The 26859-nt window shown below is 39.2% G+C and overlaps 1 protein-coding gene across 1 annotated transcript; it reads right to left on the bottom strand.

Moving 5' to 3' along the window:
- Positions 1-3232: 3232 nt before the first annotated feature.
- CRTAM (cytotoxic and regulatory T cell molecule) lies at positions 3233-26111 on the bottom strand. The gene is made up of 10 exons (XM_037838989.1): positions 25955-26111; positions 20292-20438; positions 18124-18276; positions 16224-16367; positions 15008-15169; positions 11165-11245; positions 9244-9324; positions 7346-7492; positions 5740-5826; positions 3233-4056 (listed from the first exon to the last, which is right to left on the bottom strand). The coding sequence occupies exons 1-10, from the start codon at positions 25998-26000 to the stop codon at positions 3926-3928; spliced, it is 1179 nt and encodes a 392-aa protein (XP_037694917.1). The 5' UTR covers positions 26001-26111; the 3' UTR covers positions 3233-3925.
- Positions 26112-26859: the final 748 nt, after the last annotated feature.

The raw sequence follows: 26859 nt of genomic DNA, 5'->3' as shown, positions 1-26859 counted from the left end.
AATCTTGTGGGGACAGACTGAGACTGATTAGTCTGTTCATTAGGGTAGAACCATGATTAAATTATTTCCATGGAGGGAGGTGTGGACCCTGCCGATTCAGGGAGGTGCTTGATTGGTTCACTGGAGTATTTAAGAGAGCCAGGAGCCAATACGGGCACTGGCACGTGGAGATGTTTGGCGATGTGGACAGAAGAACATTTGGAGATGCTCAGCTAAGAGATGAAGTCCAGAGTTTGCCCCAGAGAAGTAGAAAGAGGACCCCCAGCACTTTGAGAAAAATAGTCTGGGAGAACAAGCAAGGATGCATAGGAGCTGAGAGAGAGCAGCTGAGAGAGACATTTTGCAGAAAGGCATTTTGAAACACAACCCAGAGCAAAGGACTGGCAGACACCAGCCGCATGTCTTCCCAGCTGACAGAGGTGTTCTGGTGCCATCGGCCGTTCTTCAGTGACAGTATCCTCTTGTTGATGCCTTAGTTTGGACACTTTATGGCCTTAGAACTGTAAATTCATAACCTAATAAACCCCCTTTATAAAAGCCAATCCATTTCTGGTATTTTGCATAATGGCAGCTCTAGCAAACCGAACAGGCACTGTGTAAGTTGGCTGTTCTTTGTCCACAGAATGTTTTTGGCTGGTGTGTTAGGATATCATTTGACACCAGGTGGAGCAAGACAACACATAAGGTCCTTCTGCCTCCAGGATTTCATTTAATATGATTGGACTAAAAATAGAAACAGTAACAAAAACAACAAAAAATGACTCTGGAGGTGCCCTGATGGATGATTGCTGTCAGATGGATTTCAGAGGGTACTGGGAAAATCTTCCTTAGGGATTAAGTTTAGAACAAATATCCACTTATGTCTGAAGGCTATTTTAAATATTATTTCACAGAATGGAGATACATCTCTGATTCTTTTTTTCTTTTTCTTTTTTAACCAAATCATTGAATGGTCGCTTTAAAGGAAATATTTCTAATTCAGCTATATTTTGGAAACTTTTGGTTTGTGCTACATCAGTGTTCCCCAACCTTTTGGAATCAGTTAGGGAGTTCTTTTTGTTTGTTTGTTTGTTTTTAAACGTAGATTCTAAAGCTCCACCTGAGATTGTTACTGGACAAAAGTGGGTTCTCTGCCTGATGTGATGGCTGCAAATCCATGACACTGGGGTTTCAAAGAGAGAAAGAGTTTATTGCTAGGCGCGAAGCAGGAGAGCAGGTGGCCTATTGGCCTAAAAATCTGTCACCCTGAACTGCAGTAATCCTGATAGTTTTAAACTATCAAAAGATGGGCAGGTTTTAGGATAATGAGCACAATGACTCTAGATGATGTAATTAGAGATGATCTAATTATTGAGCATGCACAGATTGATTACATGCTTAGTCAGAACGTATGTAAGCCTTAACATGATGGTGCACACGATTTTTAGTATCATAATGAAGTATAGGTCACATATAGGTTAAAGTTTAAGCTACTGCATCTGGTAGGCAGGGCAATTTTGGTTAATCCAACTTCCTTTATCAAGATAGCTTTGGAATTGGGGTGGGTTAGTTCTTGGCTGACTCAAGGCCCTTCATTTATAAACATTAGGGGCTGTCTTTAGTGATCATAAGACTATAAAGTTGAAAAACTGGATAAAATGGGTACAAGTGAGGGTCAGTCACAAGGTTTTTACAATCACAAGGGAGAAGACAAAGGCTATACAATCACTATCAGAGATCAAGTCACCTGGACTGCAATTCAGAGATTTCAAGTATTTCCCTCTATCTACTCTAATGTAACAGAAAGTAAAAAAAGATTATAGATATAATGATTCAGTAACCATAGTCATCCCCTGAATCCTAACTCCTCGGTTACAAGATCTGCTGAGACCAATCTCTGAGGACAAGCCTCCTGTCTCATGAAATCCTCTCCAGCGATGCTAATGACTGGTGACGTCTGCTTACCTCTGCTTTGTCCAGCACTGTAACATTGGCACATTATTTTGGCCACTTGAGTAAAGAAACTGGAGCCATGGAAGCAGTTACACAGAATATTGTTTGTGAGGAATAACTTGCAAAGATAGACTCATAGTAGCACTAAACAGTAGCAAGATTTAATCAACAACAAGCACGGGCTCTAAAGTGAAAGCGTTCTTCTCTCTGGATTGTTTTCCGCTTATGAATGGCTTGGTGAATGATTTCTGTCTCTCAGCTGCTGCAAAACTCTAAATGACGTAAATGATGTGGCTAATCTTGAAGCCTTTACACTTTAAAATTCTCTTAGAAATCAGCACATCTGGCTCCTTCCCCTTATTCTCTTAGTTCCTTCACAGACACACGGACACACAGACACACAGACACACACACACACACAGACACACACACACACACACACCCGCTTCCTGAACAATTCAGTCCTAAAACATCAAACAAACCCAAGCATCAGATGAACCCATACTGGGGCACAGTTTGCAAAATAACTGGCCTGTGATCTTCAAAATGTCAAGGTCATAAAATTAAAGGAAAGATTGAGAAACTCTTCCAAACTGAACAAGACTAAAATGAAATGTTCTCAACCTGATCATTTGGGACAATTGGAGAAATCTGAGTCGAGTCTGAGGACTGTGTTAGTAGAAATATAGTAATGCTAATTTCTTGATCTCAATGGTTGTATTGCAGTTAGAGAGCAAGGCCTTCTTGTTTGTATGAAATGCACATTAAAATATCTGTAGGGTGGTGGGGAATCATGTCAGCTTACTCTCAAATGGTCCAGGGGAAACGTGCTCTGTAGTATGTTTCCAGCTTTCTGTAATTTTTTGATTGTTTAAAAATATATTCTCAAAAACAAAAAAATCAGGGCAGCTGAATCTGGCCCTAGTAACAAATGACATACTTATAATGTGTGAGTGTGTATGGGGGGTGGGAGGGGTGGTGGTGAGGATGGGAGAGATGGTTATTATTTTTATACCTCTTAAAAAATTTTTATTAACATAGTAACTAAAATTTTTGGTAAGATATATACAACCTAAAATTTCCCGTTTTAACCACATTAATTCAGTGGTGTTAATTACATTCACAATGTGTGCTACCATCACCATCATCCACTGGTGGAGGTGTCATTTTAGAATTGGTTTATTCAGAACCAAGCAATGAGATATGCGAAGAAGACATGTCATAAGGCAGCAAAGTGAAAGCAGGAAGTGAAACTTGGAATACAACCACTAGAAAAATGAATATATATGTTCTGCTCTTTATTAAATAAAGTTATCCTTTTAAAAAGTACTCATTGCATCAAGAATCAGTACATTAACCTCATTATTTTCTTTTATACAAGTTTTTGCAGTAGAGTGTCCCAGTCAAAACTTTTATTGGGTTGGCTGATGTGATTTGGCAAAAAAACCTAGTCTTTGGGCCCACCTGGAACCCACTTCTTGGAGCTTGGGAGAGTCACACCCAAAGGATTCATTGTCCTGATGTGGCAGGAACTGGTTACATCTTCTTCAAGTCCATCTTGAAAGTAACCTCCTTGGAGTCACAGACCTTCTTTACATCTTTTTCATCCTAATGTCCTTTATTTGGAGACCAGAAGGAAAGATTAAAGTGTTTTGTTTTTTTTTAAAATGTAGTTCCACTAGAGTCCAGCATCTCAAAAACCCTGTCCCTTTCGTGGTAAGACGTTAACTGGTCACACTGACCCTGATCCACAAGGCTTAGTAGAAGCCTCCCGCTCTGAAGTAGTACCAGGCATAATAGGGTATTGTTATTATCTAACTGTGAAGCCTTATGTCCATGGTTTGGTCCTCTTTTGCTACATCAGAGGACACCGTCCTGCATTGCACTCAGAGCATATTCTTCATGTTGCGGTAATTATGCTCCTTCCCACAGGCTGCTCCATTGAGTTGCTGACGTGGCTGCCCCGAAATCGTATTTTCCCTTGTGTGGAGCTCTACACAGTACTCTCTGGTATATGAGTGAGCTCTCCGTTCGATTTTGAATTTTGTGCATTTCCTTTCCTCTTTGTTTTTGCTTCCATGTACAACCGAGTGATGTAGTTCATGCAGCTCTTAGGATGGGAGGCTGAAAGAAAAACATGTTGAAGATGAATATTTGTTTTGAGAAAAATTGCACCTACTTCTTTGGAACACTTTCATTGGGCATCCTATTTTTAGGTCAAATTTGAAATTGAATATAAAATTCACAGATGTATATAAATTGCCTGAATGCATTGTTAAATTCTAATTTTGGAAAAGTCTGGCTACATAAATAATATACCGATAAACCCAAAATAAAATATACAGGTCTTTCTACAGTAAATAGCCTATGTGTTACTGAAAAAAAAATTGCCTTCAGCAAAATTACCTAATAAAAATAACACGGCTTATGGGGAAAACAAAATTGGGGCAGATCCCTCAAACCCTATGCAACTCTATACACACAGGCTGGGGATGGCCCCAGGGAATATATTTTAAATGTGCAAAAGCAACAGGGTGGAAATGCTGGACTGAGGGGCTGAGGCAAAGCGGGCATAAGTGGAGGTCTGAGCCCAGGAGAAAGTACAACCTCCTAGAAAGCATGACAAGTCTCTGGGGATGGGTCTTTTGGGAGCAGGAGCTCTGAGTGCAGGTGTTCATTTTTAATTTTCTCAAACTTGGATTTCCAGGGCTTCTGAATGTTCAGGGACTGAGCTGAGGGCTTTTTCCTTTCCTGCTAAAGGTTATAATTCTATACCCTTTTGGTTTCCCTTGCCTAGGGAAAATGACATATGAAGCAACCCAACTTACACATTATACCAATATCATTCTATTTGCCAATTGAGTTTGCAGTGATTGATGTTATGGAAACACATGTTGCAACACAACAGACTTTATATGACTTATATACAAAAATTTTCCCTTCCCTGTTTTCACACAGTCAGTGGTTCCTGCTAGTACATCTATTCTTTCTTTCCATTTCACACTCTACTAGGTCAAACAAAGAAGGGTAGAGGGAGTGTAAAAGACAAGTGTCCTGGTTTCCTACAAAAACCTCCATCCTACCGAAAGGAAGCATTTGTAAAGCTCACACATTTATTGCAACTCTTGGCAGGTGGAATTAACTAATATGTACACAGGAAATGAAATAGAAGGTATAATGTTGTTGCTTTACTACAGTTCTAACTTCTGCCTGCTGGATTTTTGTCAAAAACACACACATGCACAATCTCCTTCCAATTTGGATTCTTTTCATTTTTCTTACATATTTTGTTGGAGGAATTGCAATGAAGTCATCCAAAAGGCCTGAAACATTTCTGCTTGAATTAGTTAAGCATTGTATTCATTCATTCAATACAGATTTGTCAAACACTTAATTTGGTCCAGGCCCTGTGCTAGGATCTGGGGATACAGATAGAGTTCAATGCAATTACTCACCACTGGAAGGAGCATTGTGGTAACTAAATGAAAAACACCAAAAATTGCAATCTAGTGTGGGAAGTGCTTTACTGGTAAAGGTGAATATGACATGCTCTGGAGGGGCACCAAGTCCAGTGATCTGTCCTATTTGCGACAGTGGAGGGGGCAGGATAGCTTCCCAAAGAGGCCTAACTTTAGCTACATGAACTTTTTGTTTTTTTAAGGTGCACTTCCATATGTTCTGCAACATGACATAGGAGATTGACTTTCTAGTCTTAAAAATCAAACATTGATCTTTACTCACTAGCTTAAAGGCAAGAAATTAATAAACTTCATTTTTTTCATATCATAGTTTCCATAATATACTTACTTTGGCAATTTTTCTCTTGGGATGATGTTTCTTCATTATTTGACCTGGATCTGTAACTTTCCAGTGTGTGTTCTGAAATTTCATTTTCTGCAAGAAAAGAAAATTAAGTCACTAATTTCTGGTTCCACAGACATCATCTCTATGTAGAAGTAGATGTTTAGATAAGATGACACCTCCATTTTGCACAAAAGTAGACTTATCACTCACCCTCCTGTACCCCTTGTCCTCATTATTTCAACAAATAGTTTAAAAAACTTTATTATGATTCCTGCAGATACTGTGGTAGACAGTATAAGAGTTGTGGATGGTAAAAATGATAGCACATTAGAATGAAGTATTGTCTTTTGGGCAAGCACAATTCAATTAGTCCTTCAAGAACTGTGAGGGTGAAGTATTAGTGAGAGATTTTAAAAGAATACTCTGATATTTGCTTCTGTGCATGTACAGTTGAAAAGTTACCATCCCTAGGTCTATTAATGTTGAAGACGTTAATCCATCTGAATATCTGGAGAGGCTGGGATCAAACTAGGACAAGGGGTGCTTTTAAGGGAGTCAGAACTATTTCAAGATGTTAATATTTGCCTTGGAACAAAACGAGTTCTCCGTCACTGGAGGTGTTCAAGCCACATGTGGCTAGATCAATACCGTACAATAGAATTATAATATGAACCAGATGTGTAATTTTAAATTTTCTAGTAGCCACATTAAAAAAGTAAAAAGAAGCAAGTAAAATTAGTTTAAGGGCATATTTTATTTAGCTTGGGAGATCGAAAATATTATTAGAAATATTACTTTCTTTGTGTGGGTGTACTGAGTCTTTAAAATTCAGTTTGCTTTCTATACTTAAGGCACATTTAATATGGACTAGCCACATTTCAAGTGCTCCATTGCCATATTGCAACTATTACTACTGTACTGGACAGCACCATGCTAGATAATCACTCAGTTAAAGAAGGGACGTAATCCTGGTACATGCTAATGGAATGAATTGAGTAGATGGTTAGTCTGGAAAACTCCTATGGTGTTTCCCAGCTCGGCTAAGTGTTGAGTCTATGTATTTTAATAGATGTCTTCCATGCTAGCTAAATCACATTTTGTTAGTTTATTTCCAAAAGCTTTTAATCAGAAGGTGTAGGGAAAAATGATTAATATACCATGGTTGAGTTAGGCTGGGTGTGTTCTTACAAAGTAGCTTGGGGGCAAAAACAGTCTGTTATATTCAACCTTTGTTCATCCCTGTAATATAAACTCCTAGAGAGCTGGAATGGGGTCTGCCTTGTTGGCAGATGTGTCCCAAGTGCACACAGTCTCAACGAACGTTTATTGAATGAATGAATGTATCTTTTTGTAAACAGAAGCTTCTCTAATTTAATGCCAATTTCCAGAGCTACTCTGGTTTCTCTTGGATATGCACTCTTTGACTACAATCCTTGGAGAGTCACATCCCGATTTACTGGAAAGCAAACAATTGCTTATTTGAGTGACAGTGTTTATCAAATATATCGTGCAGCATCTAATGGAAAAGCTTTGCTTGACGGCATTTCCCTTTTCTCTGGACAGTTATTTTAGCATTAGGTAGCCTCCATCAGGTTCTTTGCCCGCTCACCTTTTTTCCATATCACGTGGGCTTTCCGCAGCTTCATTATGAAGAGCTGTACGATGACGAAGAGTATGAAAATGAGGAAGGACACAAGAATGAGCAGCAGGATGCCGCTTTTCCTCCTTGTCAATCCCATAGGCTCAGGATTTGCCTCTATAAGGAAAATGGAATAATTTTAGATAGTTTTGGTTTCGCTCACTGAGGAATATAAACCATACTTCCAAAATGTGGTATAGGCTGATGGACAGGTCAGATGAAGAGGTAGAGCTTTATCCCGAGGGTAAAGAGAGACTCATATTATTTATTCTCTGAAAACAAGCAAACAGACATACCAACAAACAAAGCAATCCTGCAGGATGATTTGAAGAAGATTGTTAAGTTACATAAATACTGAACTAGGTATTTTTCTTTTCGATGGGAAACGTGAGAAAATGGACTTAAATTATAGTCAGGGATTCAAATTAGTTATAAAGAATGATTTCTTGGCAAAGTGTAGTTAAATATTAAGACAGATTTTTAAGAAGCTTGGGGAATTATCCAAATAAAATGAAAATATATTTCATTTGGGTAACTTGGTTAGGTTGAATGTGGTCCTACACGATGGGCTCTCAGAGGTTGCTCTGAACCCGCAACGCGGATCTATGGGTTGCAGTTTTTCTAAATGTCCTGGTCCTCTCATCTCAGCCAACAAGCAACAAAGGAGTGCCAGCTGTGTGTGGAACACCATGCTCGGAGCTGCGTAAGACGCAATCCCTATGCTTTAAAGGGGAGCTCTGTATATGGAAACAAATAAATTAATAAAAACAAACAAAAATACGACATGTTGTGCTGAATGCTAGAGCCATATGGGTAGGTTCTATAACAATGAACTCAGGGATAAAGAGGCAGAAATGGAATCCAAGGGCAGAGTTGGTCAAGAAAGTTTTCAGTGAAGATAATGACTCTGAAGGAGGGTTCAGGAGAGGAGGGTTGAGGTCTCTCCTTCCTTCAGGGGCAGTTAGGATAAATGAGGTCAGGATAATAAAAATGGGATGATGTTTTCAGAGAAAAATGTGTATCCCTGTAAAGACTGTTTAGTGACAAGACTGTACAGGTACGTGGTGGAGTGCACCTTCAGGAGGGCTTGGAGCTCGAGGCTGTTTTGGACTGTGGGAAACCATCAAGGTTTTCTGAACTCAAGTAAGAGGAGAGCAAAGGAGTGATTTGACAGGAGGGTGCTAAAACTGAACCAGAAAGAGAGAAACTGAAGTTAACAATACTTCATGCAGGAGAGGAAGAGGGGCTGGATCAGTGAAAATGTTAAAAATGACCTGAAGGAGAAGACTCAAAAGTCCTTGGTGACTAACTGACTGGAGAGCAAGGAGTAAAGGTGTTGGACCTGTGTGGTGCTTTAGACAAGCTGATTTTGTGGGAGAAGCTGCTGTTTGGTTTTTAGCGATGTTGAGTTTGAGGAGTTGGCAGATTATTCAGCTAGGGGTATGCAGAAAATGGAATGAGACAGACTAATGTTCATGAGAATATTCTAGAAATACAGGTTAGAAATCTTCTGCCTAGAGGCAACAGGAACTATCTTGAGAGAAGAGATAAACTCTTTAAGAGGTAAGGAAAAGACAGAGGATGAAGTAAACTCAGAAGTCGTTCACATTTCAGAAGCAGGAGGAAGTGGTGTTAGCTAACGGAACAGAGAAAGAAGGAACGGTGAGCAAGAAGCGAACCGGACCAGGAGGTTATGTCAAGGGAGCAGAGAGGCAGCTAAGTCAAGAAGGGACAAGAGAGTGATTAACCAATCATGTCATACAGGACAGAAAGGTCAGGAAAAATGAGGACTGAAAAGGTCATTGGATTTATTGATTAAGAGGTTAAAATGTCAAGTGTTTATTCTAAATGCAGTGGGTGGCACTTACCAGCGATCAAGTCGGGGTCTTGAACAGTTTGTTCTTCTTCTTTTTCAATCTCTGTTACACTGGAGTTTTCCATTATTGTGACTGAAGTGAAAGAAAGTAAGACATGATGTATACATAAATTTGGGAAACCAAATAAAATAATCCACCTTAAAAAAAACATGGTCATTTTTGAGCTAATGATTTGTTAGCAAGAATAGTTGCAAATGGCCAGACTCATGTTGCCTTTTCATTTTTTGTTAATTTAAGGTAAACGTTTATTGGACACTTCTCTGTGCCAGGCCTTACACTGAGCACACATGGTACATATTGTCTTTTTTCCCACCACAGCTCTGAAAAATGGAGGTTTAGAGCATTTAAGTAAGTTGCCCAAAGCCCTGCAGCAATAAGTGGCAGGACCAATATTAAAACTCAGTTTTATTTCTAACATCAGAATCCAAAATTTAAGCCATTACTATACTTCCTTTCTGAATCAGGCCTATTAGGGAGAAGGTCTTTAGGATACTTCAGGAAAGAATGGAGCACTGAGGAATGGTATCTCCAGCTTTATGGATAGAAAACCTGGAATGTGAAATGCAGAAGGCAATGATCTGTATGTTAAAAAATAGGAACAGGTGCCGTTCAAACCTATGCTTGCTTCCCCCATAGAAGAGGGACGTTCTATGATGTTTTTGCTAGGCTAGAGAGATTTTAATAATAAAAGATTTCTTTTTTTCTGTTTGTGATGCTTATTTTCTCTGTTTTCTGTTTTTCCCCCCTCTACTGGTGCTTGCTTATTAGCCCGTTGCACAACGCCACCATGTGGCTTCCAAGGGGAATGAAACCACTCGATTTACTGAAGATGAATATTTTTAACAGTCATAAAATCATAGAAATTGAAGGCTGAGAGGAACTTTAGAAACCATATTTTTTCAAATCTTATGTTAGCTATGAAAAAATCAGAGCAGGATATTGAATTGTTTCGCAGTGGTGTAAGCCTATTTAAAGACAACTAGATTCTAAACACATAAAAAATTGGATTATTAAAGCAGGCAATGTCCCTGTTCCACCTCATGATATTTTCAGTTTCCATCGCTATTCAAACAACTGTATGGCACACACCGTATTTATCAGTATTCAAAGACCCCAAATATTTACTTTTAAATATTATTCAGGACACTCGTTTTTAAAAATGTGATCTGCTTCTCAGAACTATGTCCATCATACTGATATAAAAGCATTGATTCCAGCAAATGAAATTGTAATAGGGACACTATGAAACAGAAAGAGATCATTTAGGAATTTATGCCTTTCTGGATGAGACTATCTTGCTCTAAGCAGCATAACAAATCCATTCATTCATTTGGTATTTTCTGAGCACCTGCTATTGCTAGATAGCATGACAGGCAAAATACAAAGATAAATCAAATATATGGTCTAAAAAACTGGAATTGTAATCCAGGATTTCTAAATTCTTCTTCATTCAGAGTTTAATCTTGTCACCAAAAATAATCTGAGTTCTCGACAACCAACTTCAATCAAACTTTGTGTCTTCAAAGGTGATTGATTTTGTTACTCAGTGACAAATAGTGCCAAATCTCCAGATCCTGCTTCTTTGCCCTCCATTAATACCAAGTCTTGACTTTGTGTAAACAAATGAGGCTCCCCACAAATGATTTCAATCTTGCCCTTCACTGTAGAAGCAAGTCCAATGACAATCCATTTATAGCATTAAACCTCCAAGGTGTTGAGTTACTCTGAAACCATCACACTAAGTTAGCATTCCTGATGTGATTCTGTTTCAGAACACCACAAAGCTGGAGCCATTTAGAGGAGATTCTGTATGGTCTTTAATAAAAATAAAAATAAAAAATGCTTTTAAGGTAGATTTGGAAAAATAAGGAGGCATGCCTTTAAAAGAAGTTTTGATGATTTAGACACTTACCAGTACTATTGGGCAGCTGAGGGTTTTGAGAGGACGGAGAGCTTTTCTCCAGAGCATCTGAAGCTGTCTCTTGATCAGTAACTATGAAAGGAGAAAAACAAAATTCTGAAACTACAGAAAGCAGTTTTACCCACATTGTGCTTAGTAAAATATATTTGAAAATACATTTGGCTGCTACCTGTCTGTGCAAGTTTTGCAGAAACCTCAGAACCATGTGTTCTGTGGATCTTGCTGTGGTTTTTGAATCCGTATCCTGCTGATTGTCCATCTGCTAACCTGCCTGGACCTCTGCATAGTGGTGCATTTGGCAGTGGGCAAAGGGTATTTGCTATTTCTGTCTATCTGCATCCATTCACCTCTACCACCCATCCCTCCCTCCCCCACCCATCCATCCATCCCTCCCTCCCTCCCTCCCTCCCTCCATCCATCCATCCATGCATCCATCTATCCATTTGTCATCCATCCATATATCAATTGTCTATCTACCTACCCATCCACATCTCTGTCAATTAGTTAGATGGGCTTTGGAGTCAGTCTCAGGCTGGGCTGAATCCCAGTGTTGCTACTTGTTTGCTGCTGAGTGACTTGAGAAAAGATACTTAATCTTTCTAAACCTTGTTTTTTTAATTATCTGTAAAATGGAGATACTAATAGCATTTACCTCTTGGGAGATTTTCTTGTGAAAGTTAATCAGTTAATTCATAAAACATGTTTAGTACAATACCTGGCTATTTATTAAGCACAGTGCTTACTAAATGTTAGTTATTGTATAATATTAAAAATTGCCTAGGATTGTTTCCAGAGTTTCAGTTTAGTATAGATTTCCCTGAACAGGCTTGTATCCAGGGAGCATGTAAAAACTGTGCCAGTTATAATTTACAAATATTGATACTGACCTATGACAAACAGATGATGTCTTTATGAAATTTGTGAGTGCATCTCAGCATTTATTTAATCAAATAATCTTCTGTGCTTTTGAGAATTTATTTTATTAATCAAACATTAAAAATGTTTGGTAAATATAAAAATGCCTGAATTGTGTGTTAGAACTCTGAGAAATGGAAGAAGAATCACCAAGGAAACATTAGAGAAATAGTATTTTAGATCATAAGCCTAAAATGAGCTCTGTCTACAAAAATGCCAGACAATCTTGAGGAAAGAGAAGAATGGCTGGCAATGAAAAGAGGAAAAAGCTTGAAAGCTAGTCCAATAGAAGTACTGGAAGTAAACTGCAAGAAGAGTGTAACATGGGAAATATTGGGGCAAATAGCATGAAATTGATCAGTAGTGATTAAGATCTCCTAGCATAGTGTATAGTAAGTGGACTCAGCTAATTGTATATCACTGTACAAAAGTTTTATGTACATATGTATGCATATTTGAAATTAGGGTTTGTACTTTGATTTATCCTCTCAGTAGACAAGCTGCTAACTAGATGCAAACAGACTGAATGTCGTTTTATCAGGTGGACACTAGTGCATTATGATTTATCGCCCTAGTCAGCCAGAATGTTACAGATCTGTGCTGTCAAAAACGGCTGCCATAATTAAAATTAAATAGTAGTGAAAATTTAGTTCCTATAAAAAGACAGACAGGAAAAGGCCATGAGATGATGGAGGCAGAGATCAGAGTAAGATTGGTGATGATATTAATGAATGTGATTTTGATATTTAAATATGTCAACATTTGAAAGATCTGTGTAACTTAGTAGATAGATATTTTCTAGATGACCAATGCATGATGTTACAAAATTATGCCTGGGTAAGAGATCCATTCAAAATGCAAAAGAGTTCAGTGGATATTAATATAACAGAATATGAATAGTTCATCGATACATTGCAACTAACCTTTAAAAAAACCACCTCTTGTTCAGTTTTGTAGCATCCAAGAATATCCACAATAATTGGAATAAGTTATTAAAATACTCTTTCCTTTTTCAACTATATGTTTGTGTGAGGCTGAAATGTTGTTATACCTATTTCAAGCAAAACAACATATTGCAAGTATCAGAAAGTCAAAACCTCTCATTTAGAATATTAAAGAAATGGAATAAATAATTTTGATGCATCTAATCTATTCCTGTTGTTCTTTTCTCTCTCACTGAGCATCTCACCATCAGCTTTTCATCTCTTTTTACTCAGCACCCTCCTAGACAAGGTGCTTGCATGGGCCTCATTTTCCCTAAGTCCTACCTTGTAGGAAGTGTGATGTTGGAAGGGGACAGAATCCTTGCTTCTCAACGTGTTATAAATCACCCTCAGTTAGCAAACGTTTTAACTCGTTGTCTGAATGCAATCTTTTTAATATCTGATGTCAATGTAGTAATTGCCAAAAGAAAAAAGTAAGAAACAAATGGAAGCTATCAACAGCTGATACTAGAGTTCCTCTTTAATACTTATAGGAAATCTGGCAGTAGGTGCTAAATAATCTATAGTTAGGTCATGAATAAAAGTCAAGTCTATTGTTATTATTAGAAACATTTATAGCTATGGTTTTGAGTCACATATGACTATTGGTGCAAAGGAAGAGAAACTGCAATTTCCCCCCCAAATTTTTGTAGATGGCTTTAACAATTGCTGAAAAGTAAAACTGTGTATATTTTCAATATGTTGGTTCTCTCATTTAAGAGTCTCAGTGTCTTTGGGCATTGTTCAGACAGAGTCTCATTTTACGTTTGATAATCATCCCACGCTCCCACATGCCCTCAGCTTGCACTCCACTGATGGGGGTGGGAATGAATCATAGAGACATAGGAATATTTGAGTAAGATTACAGTACAGCCCATTGCACCCCATCCTGTGGGTCCTTGAGTCTTCCAATGTGCCGTCCTCAGTGACTACTCACTCAGTGACTACTCACGGTGTGATGAGAAAGTGGCCTGTGGAAAGCATGTGGCCGTGAGAGGGGGCAGGTTAGCTACAACCACAGCCCCCACAGAGCAGCCCACCAACTTTCCAATAGTGAGGTTCTCGTAACCAACCTTACCCGTCACGAATGCCTTTGATGATCAGTTATTTTGCTTGATAAATGAGCTTTTTCAATAAATGAATCCTCATCCAACAATTTCCTCCTTCGCTAATGTGATTCCTTGGGCTTTAGGGATTTCTTTTATACTAAGTACCTTATAAAACAATGAAACTCAGAGTCTTACGAATTTCGGAGTGCTCACACATGGCTCATGAGTGGTACTACATCTTACAGGAGATGGCTTGGCTCAAAGGTTTTACAGAGTTTTAAAACTACCTTTTGGACTTTTGGTGAAGAAACCATAGAACAAAGGTTTTGAAAATGAGGCAACTCCTCTTCACACTTAACATTTAATGTTTTAAATGGGGTTATGCTCAGAATATTAATGTGTTTAAATTAAAATCTTTAAAACAGTCATGTTTACATCTAAAGAGTAACCATGTCTTAATGTAACTGCATGAGTGTTTTATATTAGTTTTAAATGATATCGATAAGTTTAGATTTATTTCAGGTAGTGTTATCTTCTGGGTCAAATACAAAGATCAGTTTGCTTTGTCTGATCTCGCCAAATACACGACTGCAACAAAATGATTTAAGGTGAAGTTATGCTAGATGTCATTATCAAGAAGCAAGCCTGACACTGCATGCGTATGGTGCTCTCCTAGGCTTTTTGCACAACTGGGCTTCTTCTGAACTTTGTAACAGTTACAACCCTGTGGTCCAGCAGGAGCAATTTCAATCATTAAAGGAATTTTCTATTAAGGAGAGCTTCATGGGCAGTAATCTCATTCTGAAGGACTTGGCTCATACCTTTAAATTTTGAAAGTGTAAAAATTAAGATCTAAATGATTAAAGACAACCATTAGTTCTTCTTACCCAAATCTTCAAATCGGAAGGGTGCAATCAATTTTCCTCCTTGCAGGCCTTTATGTCGGATAATGCAATCTGCTGTTGAGTTTTTGCCATAGGTGTGGAATCTGAGTGTACTGGTCGTATTACATTTCTTTCCATCAGCTTCAAATTCATGATGGGTTTTACCTATGCAGCAAATTAAAAAATAGTATATGAGGTTGCGGCTGTTTAACACTAGTGCTTGGGTCTGGTTCTCTCGACTTCCTGACAAGCACATTAGACTTTTAGCCCCAGCCAGCTGCCTAGTACCTATGTTTGGCTCTGGGCCAAAGAGGGACACAGGTGAAGCAGAGTGGATGGGTCTCCACAAACCCTTCCCTACTGGAAAAAAAATCCAGATTTTATAGTGGTTATGCAAGACGAACAGCCTGATGTTTTTATAAAATGGAAAGACCCAAGAACTTATTCAGGTTTCATGAAAATAGGCAGATTACAGGAGACGTTTTTTAATGAAGTAGACTTGGCACTGGAATGACAGTCAGATTAGGGTTTCATGTTTTTCTATATAGAATTCCATTTGGCCCTCAGTTTTCTCAACTGTAAAAATTTCCTTTCAGTTCTGTGATTATATAATCTACGATCAACAGATACTGAATGTACTGTTTGTTGAAATGTAAGCAAGCTATAAGTAATGCCCAAACATCACAATTAATTAGTTATCCTGCTTCAATATAAAGAGTCAAAGTTTAGATTCTTTGTTACCATCATATTTTTATTGGTCATATGACACAGTCACAGTCCTACACCATATGAGTATAATGTATGAGTACTACACTACATGAGTAAGAATGTATCTGTTCCAGAACATGTGTGTTCCAACTACATGTACTATGTTAAATGCATTTTCAATCTGATGCCTGCTAAAAAGTTTATGTTCAGGGGGTAATAGCTATATTGTACCGTTTATTTTAGGAAATTTTGCCAAATTTTAAGAAGCCATAACAAACATTCCAGTGTAGCTTTCTGCCTTGTTTTCAGCAAGAACATTTTCATGGTTTGTTATTGGCCTTTCAAGATTAAGGCATACTATTGATGGGTTATAAGGATAATTTGCCTGGAAAAGAACTGACGGATTGTTGAATGGTGTCTTCTGGCATCTCCTGCCACCAGAGGGTGCCAGCACATTTAGAAATTCCTTGGAAATTTAAGCAGGAAAGAAAACAAACAGGGAGACACCTACCATAGATCTCGACGCCGTTCCCCAGAAGCCAGGTTATCTGCGGCGGGGGCTTGCTTCTCATGGTGAAGCATTTAAGTACAACGTGTTCCTCTTCATCTTGAGTCCTGATAACTGAAGCTTCCAGGGTTGGTTTGGAAGGAATTGCTAGAAGAAAAAGGATGTTTCTGTGCTTAACAAGCTGGTCTACACGTCTCAGCAAAGCACGGAGCCTAATCTCTGTATGGATCGATGTAGGATGTGGCCTAATTTATGGGCATGTTTTTTTACTTGGCCTTCCCAAGAATATACAGCCATGTTAAAGGGCTTTTATATGCTTGCAAACTACTTTGGCTGAAGTGCCATGAAGTGTATGGATAGACCCCGAAGTCCCATACAGACTATGTTAAAACAGCAATTCTTAAATTTGGTGTCTGACGATATTTGATTAGTGGACCACCAGGCAGGGATGAGGTGAGGATTGGACAGCTGAATTCTAGTCTAGTCTCTGGCACCAATAGTTGAAGGACATAGGGTCAGTCCTCTACCCACTTGGGATATCAGTTTCCTTGTCTGTGACATGAAGGAGTTGCTTTATGAACGTGAAGGCTCTTTCCACTCTAAACTGAGTCTATTGCTCATCTCAGTGTAAGTTACTTCTGTCCCTTCCTCCTAACATTAAAGATGCATTTCTCTTAAAAAGGGCCCACTGGCCATTGTTCCTCCTACTCCTACCTTGGTAACACTTTCTAGTTAGAATTGCTTCTTCCTCTTTCCCAGTCGTCTTCACCCTTTGATCCAGAACTGCACTGTTTCATTTATTTGCTTATCCCCCCAGCCATTCTGAAGGCATTTATTAGCTCCAGCTGTGAGCTAGATGAGTTACATGTTGGCAATACAAAGACTGAAGAGATTAGCTCCTTGGCGGTCTGGAGGTGGTCTCAGCCCTTCAATTGTTAATTAAAAGAGCAAGTGTAAAGGGCAATATAGAGGTGTGCATGGGGTGCTCTGAGAGCCCGGAAGGCCACACCACAGTCTGAGCCAGGGTGATGTGGGGGTGGACAGCAAGATGCAGAGTCACCTTGTTCTCAGTCCCCCCAGGGGCCACTCCTTCCCAGCGACTTGCCCACCATGCCCTCACCTTATGGCTGGCATATGCTGAAATCATTCAGCAAGAGAAGACCAAGAAATCCACTCATGTAATATGTGTGATTGTGTTATTTAGAGATTAATGAAAAACAATGTTTTTAATTGATCTGTTCTGCCACCAAAACAAAACAAAACAAAACAAAAAAACCCAAAAGAAGTAATGATAGTGAAATGTATACTGGACACAACTCACAGCTGATCAATTGCCAAATCTAACACGTCCCAGACTAGAGCAGCAAGGCTGTCACTTCCCACCTGCACCCCCCAACAGAAGACAGGAACTCACGTGGGCAGAGGCTATGAGCAAATTGCACAGCACAGTTATATCTGAATTCATTCTCTCTTGGCACATGCTGTCATGGGGCTCTACTTTATCTACATACATGTCTTGCCTTCCTAAACTGGTGTGAAAAAAAAACAAAACAAAACTCCTTACAGCCAGAAATTGTCCCTAATTCATCTCAGATTACCTAGAACATAGCACAGTGTCTAGCACATAATTGCAGCACTTTGAATATTAATTCTCTTTTTGTTTAGGGGCCTTAAGATAAAGCTTAGGACCAAAGACAAATTTCACAAGTTCACAGTTCTATCTGGAGCCTGTCCCAGGCATGCCACTGAAAATTCTTTTATTTTCTTTCAAGATGGCAGAGGTGGCCCAGGAGACCCTTGCCATAAGTAGCACTATTTAATGAAAAATATTAAGTTTAAAGATGGTATCAGTGTTCATGAGTATACCGTTCTGTATTGGGTTAACTTGCTTACTGGCACTAACCTAGCACAGTCACTTTCACTTCCTTTGTTCTCACAGAGTTGCTGTAATGTAAACACTTGTACACGCCTTCATCTTGCAGAGTTATGTTCAGCACGCTGATGGAGAGCCGACTGGGGGAGTGATGAAGAAGCTGGTATTTGGTATTTTTTAAAGCTGTGCAAGAGGGAAAAAGAACTGTTATGAGGAAAGGAATCAGATGAATACAGACTTATCATTCGCAGGAATCGCTTTTGATTTTCACACTTTAAAGGAACACATGTCATGCCTTTGATTTAGCTGTCTTCAAAATTCTACTGTTAGCAGCTGGATGCCTCTGTAGCTTGAAGTTAGTTTAGGAGATGAAATATTTTGATTCTGGGCTCTGTGAAATAAACACATTGCTTTATCTGTGCTTGTCGGAAAATAAGAACAAACACTAGGCAGGTTAAGGGTTCAGGTAAGAGGGAGGATTTTAACTAATTATTTTTTATATTATGAAAAATGCTCTGCTATGATTTACTTTTTTAAAATTGGATTCATGTGAAGTTGCCTTGTCGCAATGAATACAAAGAATATAAGATAAATGGACTGATGTTCACTTCTCCACCTGGGTGCTTTTTATTTTGAATTTCTAAAACCTCATTATTATTTGAAGCTTCCCAAAGATTATGACTTAATCCTTCCAGTGTTTAGCCCATGGCAAAGAGGAAAACCTTGGAGATTTCCGGCTGACAGCAAATGTTTCTCTTGGGTTGTCGATTGAGCTGGGGCTTCCACTTCAAGTCAACAATCCTTGAGCAAATCAGAGGCTCCTGAAATCAGTGTTTTTATTTGTTTTTGGTTTTTATTGTTATGATTTATAATATATACAAGTCTGAAACAGTCAAACCTTGAATGACTATCCAAGAAAGGTTGTCTCTCATCTGGAGTGTGTCGTGGGACACTGAGGTTACGTGACGTTCTCAACCTCAGCACTGTGGACATTTTGAACAGATAGTTCTTCACTGTGTGTAGGCCTGTCCTGTGCACCGTAGGATGTTTGGCAGCATCCTTGACCTCTTTTCACTAGATGCCAGAAGCATCTCTCGCCTGCCCCGAGTCGTAACAACCCAAAATATCTCCAGACATTGCCAAGTATCCCCTGGGAGCAAAATCACCCTCTGTTGAGAATCATTAAGCTAGTTCTAGACAGAAATCTGAGAATATCCACTTTCCCCCAATTCACCAAAACCAAAATCAAAACCAAACAACAAAAAGCATTATTTAAAAGAATGCTCTCTACTTAAAGGTTTTCTTTCAGAACTCTTATTAAACTATTTAGTATCTGCTGACTCTACTGAAATCTAGTATTTAGTAGTAACTGATTTAACTCGAAATACTATATTTGATTATTTTACATTGAACAGATCAATGTTTAATAATGTTTTCAAAGAATAGCAAATTGTTTTAGAGGCTCTGCTTTGTAAACAAGAATAGAATATACTGTTTTAGAGACTTGCCCTGGTATTTGGGGTTTAGGAATATTCAATGGAAATGTAAAACGGCCTCATGGTAAAGGTGAGGGTCTATTAGAATCCCCCCCCCGAGGTCAAAGGGATGAACTAAATAGCTTTTTTAAGCAACCCTCCATCTCAGGCATCCAGAATTCATCGAGTGTGTATTTGTGAAGAGAAGTGCTGCATCCTTGCAGAAGTAATGCATCATGTCAATTTCGATTGGTTAGTCAATGTGAATTTATGTTAAGACCATCAGGAGAAGAAGAAATACCAGGAGGGGAGCTTTGAGATGTGACTTTGGATTGCTTGGGTGGCAAACTAAGTGGCTGGCTCCAGATGTGGGTGCAGAGAAGGGGCCCCCCAAGTGAGCCTTCCCCCTGTCATGGTGCAGTCAGTCAGTTTCCAGGGCACAGAGAGTCAAAAAGTGAACATGGGGGTGGGGTGGGAGCCCAGAAATGCTCTTTGTTATTCGAGCCCCCTTCACAAACCACTCTGGTGGGGTTTCCATTTCAGACTTCCTGTCAGAAAAAGCAGCCCTGTGCGAAAGCACAGGCTCCAGAGGTGTGACTCGGTAACCATGGGGGGCCGGGCCCACCCTTGGGGTGACTCACGCACTTTTTCTTTCCCAGCATCAACCTGTCTGTCTGGAAAATCCCTCAGCTTGAGGTCTGGTGGTGTTTTCCTTTCACTTACCAGGATGCTCATTGAAAAAAATGGTGAACCCTGAGGGGGCTAACCACTGCAGAGACGGGGTCTCCTCCTGAGAGGTGGCACAGTTCAGAGTGAGCGTGCGGCCTTCCTCCACCGCGATGGAGCCTGCGGGGCTGGTCAGGAAGGCGTCTGCAGAGGGAGAGGAGGGGGACAGTCAGACCAGCCTGTGCGGAGCCCCTCCAGCCCCGGGGGAGGGATTTCATCTCAACACAACCTTGTTCCTTCATCTGATCATTCACAACACATTTCTTATATAAACCAAAACACCAAGTAAATGCCAAGAACGTGAAGAGAGGAGAGAGCACTGTGTTTAGGAGCAGTAAAGACGCTTCATGAAGGAGGGGACGTTCGAACTAGATCTAAATGAAGAGGTAGGTTTTTTTTTTTTTAAATTCTTTTATTATGGTAACATATCTATAACATAAGAGTGGCCATTTTAACCATTCTTAAGTGTACAATTCAATGGTTATAGCTACATTCACAATGTTGAGCTTCTTTCACCACCATTCATTACCACAACTTTTTCATCAGGAACTCGGTACCCACGAAGCAATAACTCCTCATTCCCGCCTCCCCCCGCCCAGCCCTTGGTAACCCCTAATCTATTTTCCGTCCCTATGAATTTGTTTATTCCAGATATTTCATAACAATGGAATCATACACTATTTGTCCTTTTGTGTCTGCTTATTTACCTAGTATAATGTTTTCAAGGTTCATCCATGTTGTAGCATGGATCAGAACTTCATCCCTTTTTTTGGCCGAATGATATTCCACCGTGTGTGTGTGTGTGTGTGTGTGTGTGTGTGTGTACCACATTTTGTTTATCCATTCATCTGTCCATGGACACTTGGGTTGCTTCCACCTTCTGTGAATTGTGAACAATGCTGTTATGAATATTAGTATACAAATATCTGTTGAGTTCCTGCTTTCACTTCCTTGGGGTTTGTACCTAGGAGGGGAATTGCCGAGCTGTATGGCAATTCTATGTTTAACTTTCTGAGGAACCACCAAGCTGTTTTCCAAGAGTCCAGGTTTTGCTAGGAAGAAAGCAAAAAGTTTAACAATATGTCTTGGGCTCTTACTCTGCCATATATGCCAGGAATTGTGCCAGGCCATATTAACTACCTTGAATTTAATTTTCAGAATAACCCTATAAAGGAAGAATTATTTTGCTCATTTTACAGATAAGGGACTAGAGGCTCAAAGTCACATTGTTACGGAATGAGGGTCTGGACCCAGGTATGGGAGATTCAGAATCCACAGTCTTGTAAGTAGGGTGGCCCCAGGAAACTATGAGACCCCTGGCTTTGGCTTTTGGCTGTACAGGCCTATGTGTCTTGCAGTATTATCATGTAGACCCATGTTTGTTATAGAGACAGGAAATTATCATGGAAAGGAAGAATAGCCCCAGTGAGAAGCCACAGACCCACTTTGCTGAGGCTTTGCTTCAGTTGTAGTGCTCAAAAGAATTTTATTCTAGGTCCTTTACCTCCCTTTTTAGGGTACATCTCCTAAGGAAAAATTCCCTGTGATCCTCTCATTGCCATTGAAAAATAAGCTGGGACTCATCTTTTTACTTTTCTTTAACCTAAGGTTTGAGTCGAACTTTCACCATTTTTGTCAGAGGGACGGGGTGGGGAGTCTTCTTTGCTCACCACTTCCTCCTCTTTGGGCTGCAATGCATCTCTATACTCATTCACCCTTAGTCTTTCCTGTATAGCCACAGAGTGCCATGCACCTTCTTCCTAGTTCTCCTTGCCTGAGCTTCAGAGTTCCAATCTGCAAACTAGCCCTACGTAGTCCTACGGATTCTGGATGCACAGAGGTTGACACTGAATGTTCTCCTGGGAGGACACCACTTACTAAGGGTAGGTTATGCTCAGAGTGGGTTACCAATTCCTGGGCTTGGTCATCGCCATGACTGGATTCATCCATCCATCAATGGCCATGTGTTATGAGACTGGTAGTTGAGCCGGCGACTACAGATGGTGACTGGTTTACATATGGAAATGGAATCAATGACCTTCATCTCCACCTCCACCTCCAATCTCACGAACTCATTGCCCTACCGGTGAAATGCTTTATGCCAAAGCATGTGACCACCCTCAAGCAAATGGGCAGGCAGCGCATAAAAACACAGAGCACATAAAACCAGTGCAGTTCTTAGGGTTTCTTGGTCTTTCCCATGATTCTGGGAGTTGCAGCTGTGATCTCCATTTCTACTCTAGTTCATCATGGTAGTACGGAAGAAAGAATAATATACTTGTTCTTTTTCTTGCCTTACTAGCCCAATCACAGCACATAATAAATTTTAAAAATTCCAGAACAGAGCAAGTCTTTCCCGCAGGGACATCAAACTTGACATATCCAGTTGGAACTCATCAGCTTCACTGCCCCCAATTATACCTAACCCAGACATACCACCTGTTCCAGTCCAGTGTTTCTTTATATTAATTATAAAGTACAAAGCCACTATTTACCAGATATATGGGAGGCACTCTGGCCTCCTTTCTGTCCAGAATATCTCTTTAATATCATCTTTTTTCATCACTGCCATGGCTTTAATTGAGAGCCCCATCTTCTCTTTCCTGGCAATAGCTTCCTTCCAGGCTCTCCTCCCTCTAAATGATCATTCCCACTGCTTCTAGGATTACATTTTACAAGCGTATGTTTGATCGTGTCCCTCCCTTCATTAAAATGTTTGCCATCGTTCTCCTTGCCTTTGGGGATCAAGGTCAAAGCTGTAGCTTGCTTGACTCCTGCACATTCCTTCAGTGTCATCTGCTGGCACTCTCTCCCAAACACTCCACGCAAATGGCCTCTTGCTGTTTTGCAAAAGTGCCAGGCTCAAAAAGACACTACGCCTTTGTCTCTGCTCTTCTCTTGGACCTTGATCACCTTTCTCATCCTTCAATGAGGCATTGAAAGGTGTTTTATTACGACACCTTTGTCACGCCTTGCTGACCAGTCTTTGGCCTTTCTCACCCCACAGTGACCTACCCTCACCTATAGATTCCCAAAGGCTTTGAATATACTTCTATTACAGCACTTTGTGTATATTACTTTAAAATTTGTTGGTTACCAGGGTGTCTCTGTGGATATATTACAAATTATTCATGGAAAACTTATTTGCTGTGTATTCAATTTATATTCCTAGGGCCCAGTGCAGAGTAAGATTTTAAGTATTAATTGACTTAATGGGAAAAAAGGGAATAAACACATATATTCAGGAATATATATTTAGTAGGGTGCTAACTTGTTATAGTAAATAAGCAAGACCAGAGCTAAGTTAGAAGAAAGAGAGACACGATGAATTAATTCTCCAACCAGAGTCCTATTTACATAATTATTACATGCTATTAAGGAAAAAAGTACTTCAATTCAGAACATTACAAAAAGGCATTACTATGATTTTTGTATAGAATCAATATAAAAAATGACAAGTGTGAAAATTTGTCAAAATCAAATTATTTCCAGCACAGCTTTAAAGAGGCTCTTGTTTTAAACAAGAAACATGTGACTTTTTCCTGTTGAAAGCAATTCCTGTCTTCTACTCTCCACTAAAGAACCAGAATAGAGGGTTCAAAATTGGTGGAGGTGACATTTTCATCATCCACAATGTAGACAAATAGGATGAATTTGGAAAAATTATCCATCCTAGGGAGCTATTTATTCCAATCATAGCCTTGAAAAGAGGGCAGGCTCCCAGATTACTTTTTTTGTCTATAAATTTTTGGCAGCCACGGGAGTTGTACAGCAGAAGAAGGTATAGCATTCTTCCCTTGATTCAATTTTCTATAAAATAGCTGACAACATACAGCTTTGTTGACATTGATGATCTGCTACATGCTGCCTCTTTGCTGACGAGAAAGCAACATGGTCAGGCCTCACCAGGACCAGTCAGCGTGGGCATTCGGTACTCAAATGCCACTGAGCCAACCTAGATGAGTTCTGGGTGGTCCTTTGGATGCATTTTCAAATTGGGGTCTTTCAATAGTGAATCTTCCAAATTGTATAAGTCAGTAGCTTTCAGGTTGGTCCACATTAAAAAACAAATTTTTTATCACAAACCACACACATACACACACACGCACACACACACGCACACATACACACAAACAGTTAATTAAACATTTCATGAGATAATACTGACTTTTAATATGTACTCTGCAGGCTGATATTTATGTTGCCGTTTACCAACTGTGTAAATCTGGGGGGACTATCTAACTTCTTTTAACCACAAATTTCTCATCTGCTGCCAATCGGGGGTATTAATACTTCCCTTTGTATTTTTCTAGGATTAAATGCAATCAGCATAATGTGCCCACCACTGTTGCTGGCACAAAAAATATATTTGTTTCCTCTCTTTAGAAATAGTATTTGAATACTTTATATTGTAGATGATTTGTCTTAGTAATAGTACTTCTTCAAACAAGATATTTGCTGTTTTTATTCAAAAACAATTCATTTTATTGAGACATTTAAGTTAAGGGTTTCTAAACTTTGGAATAATTGAAAGCATTCCAATTTTAACTGTCTAAATGTACTCTTTCTGAATGTATTAGTTATTCTGTAAACCACACACTGAAGAAACCTAATATTATTCATTACCAGAATTTAATCCTTATTAAGTGCCTCAGGGTATTGGGACCAAAAAAGAAAGCATTAATCGGAGTGATTAAAATAGGAAATTGAAGTCCTATGTAAAAAAGGAAATCCAGTTTTTTTAAATGGATTCTTCATATGCAGTTCTACAGTGAACTCAGATTTAGAAGAACCATGTGTTGTAGGAAACAGGGCATTATGTGAAATAGAATTACAGATTCAATATTTGGAAACAAATAAATAAGCAAGCAAGCAAGCAGTGGGTCTCGGAGTGTCTTTCTTTGCATGAATTCCATATAAGTTGCAATAAGACACTCAGGGAGATTGGTTGGAAGAGGAGGGGTCTTTTCCTCCCCCACCCCACTCCTTTTTGGGTGAGACTAATTTAACCCCTGCCTAAACAGTAACTGTGTCTTTCTTTAATTTTAGAATTAACCATCAAAAATAAATAGAAAATTATAATGAAACCGAAAGCATAACTGATCTCTAAAATGAAGCACGAAGTTTTCATTGGGTTCAATATTATCTCTGAATAAATTAATAGTTGTATAGCGCTTCACTATTTTCAAAGTGCTTTCATATACCTTACAAATTTGATTTTATAACAATCCAGTGACTTTGGTAGATCAAACATGGTTATCCTCTTGATTTCAAGACGCAGAAATGGAGTTTCAGGGAAAGTAAATTTTTCAGCGCAGGCTAAGATGGTTAGGAAGTGTTTTAAAATCCAAAACAGATGTTCCTTCAACTGGTATCCCCATAAAAGAGCCTCGTCAGCTTGTTACATTTTGCCGTAACATAAATCCCACAGAGCCACAAACTACAGAGATTCTTTCTCTGCACTTGAGCAGTTGAACAGGGGATCCAGTAACGCCCCACAGATGTGGGATTTTGGCATGGCTGGGGAAGTGTCAGCAAATTTATCTGGTTCGTCTTTCATAGCTGAATGCAGCTGACTGATTGATAGCAAGATTCGGCAAAACATTGGGGTGGCTGAGCAACAAAGAAAGCAACAAAGAACATTAACTGTAAGTCCTTACCTTGTACTGGGACCCAAGCCAGCAAGCTGAAAACTGTCCACCACATCGTGTAAGCGCTGCTGTGACACTTTGTCAACTTCCTCTAGATTCTGAAATAAATGGAGCCGAGTGGTTTCTTTTGAAGGGGGAGAGGTAGTAGCTCTGTGATCTCAACTGTATCAACTCCTCCACCTGCTCTGGAAGCCCCCAAAAACACCTCCTCTTGGAACTTTTGGGGGACCACAAAAGTTCGATTGTGGAGAGGTGTGAGTGATGTGATGGTGACAAAAATCATTCTACCACACGTGGGTAGGACTGGTAAAGTCAGCCAGTTGCAAGGCTTTTTGGGGGGGAGGGAGAATGGGAAAGAAATTAAAATGTGCTTGTACAATGTCATCCTTATTTTTATTTTTCTAGTTTATTAGATACTTATAAAGAGATAATTTTCATTCAACCCTTGTGACTGTTTTATATTTCAAATCCTGGCAAGAATTTCTCATGATAACAAAGGACAGAATTTATTCATTCACATATTTACACATTTAAAAGCTGTATATGTCCATCTGTCTGACCATCCATTGATACTTCCATCTCTCCTTCTGTTCATCTATCTTTCCATCTGTCCAGCCATCTAGTATGCACTGCTCTAAGATTTGCTGAGATGTGAAAAAAATAACTTGTTTTCTAGGAGATTATGATCTAGTGGAGGGGACAATATGCAAATGAACGATTATGTTACTATGATGTTGAGTTCTCGTGATTCTGACAAATTGAGATAGATAGAATTTCTGTCATTAGCCCAGGGCACAATTGTAAAAGAAACAATATTTTTTGGTTCTAATTGAAATTAGTGTTCATATTCTGTAAATATGTTGACAGTTTTGGTAGGGAAATTTTTATCCCTCAAAAACATCTTTCAAATATCT

This window comes from Choloepus didactylus, chromosome 6 (genome assembly GCF_015220235.1).
Source record: "Choloepus didactylus isolate mChoDid1 chromosome 6, mChoDid1.pri, whole genome shotgun sequence".
NCBI classification, from domain to species: Eukaryota; Metazoa; Chordata; class Mammalia; order Pilosa; family Megalonychidae; genus Choloepus; species Choloepus didactylus.
Note: the sequence above shows the minus strand (reverse complement) of the source record. Positions and strands in the feature narration are given on the sequence as shown.

Coding starts and splice junctions, on each gene's coding strand:
- CRTAM (XM_037838989.1), bottom strand. CDS start 26,000: ATGTGGTGGACAGTTTTCAGCTTGCTGGCTTGGGTCCCAGTACAAG. Junction 20,439..25,954: donor GGCTTGGGTCCCAGTACAAG/GTAAGGACTTAC, acceptor CTCCCTCTGCAG/ACGCCTTCCTGACCAGCCCC. Junction 5,827..7,345: donor CCACGTGATATGGAAAAAAG/GTGAGCGGGCAA, acceptor CTTTTCTTGCAG/AAAATGAAATTTCAGAACAC.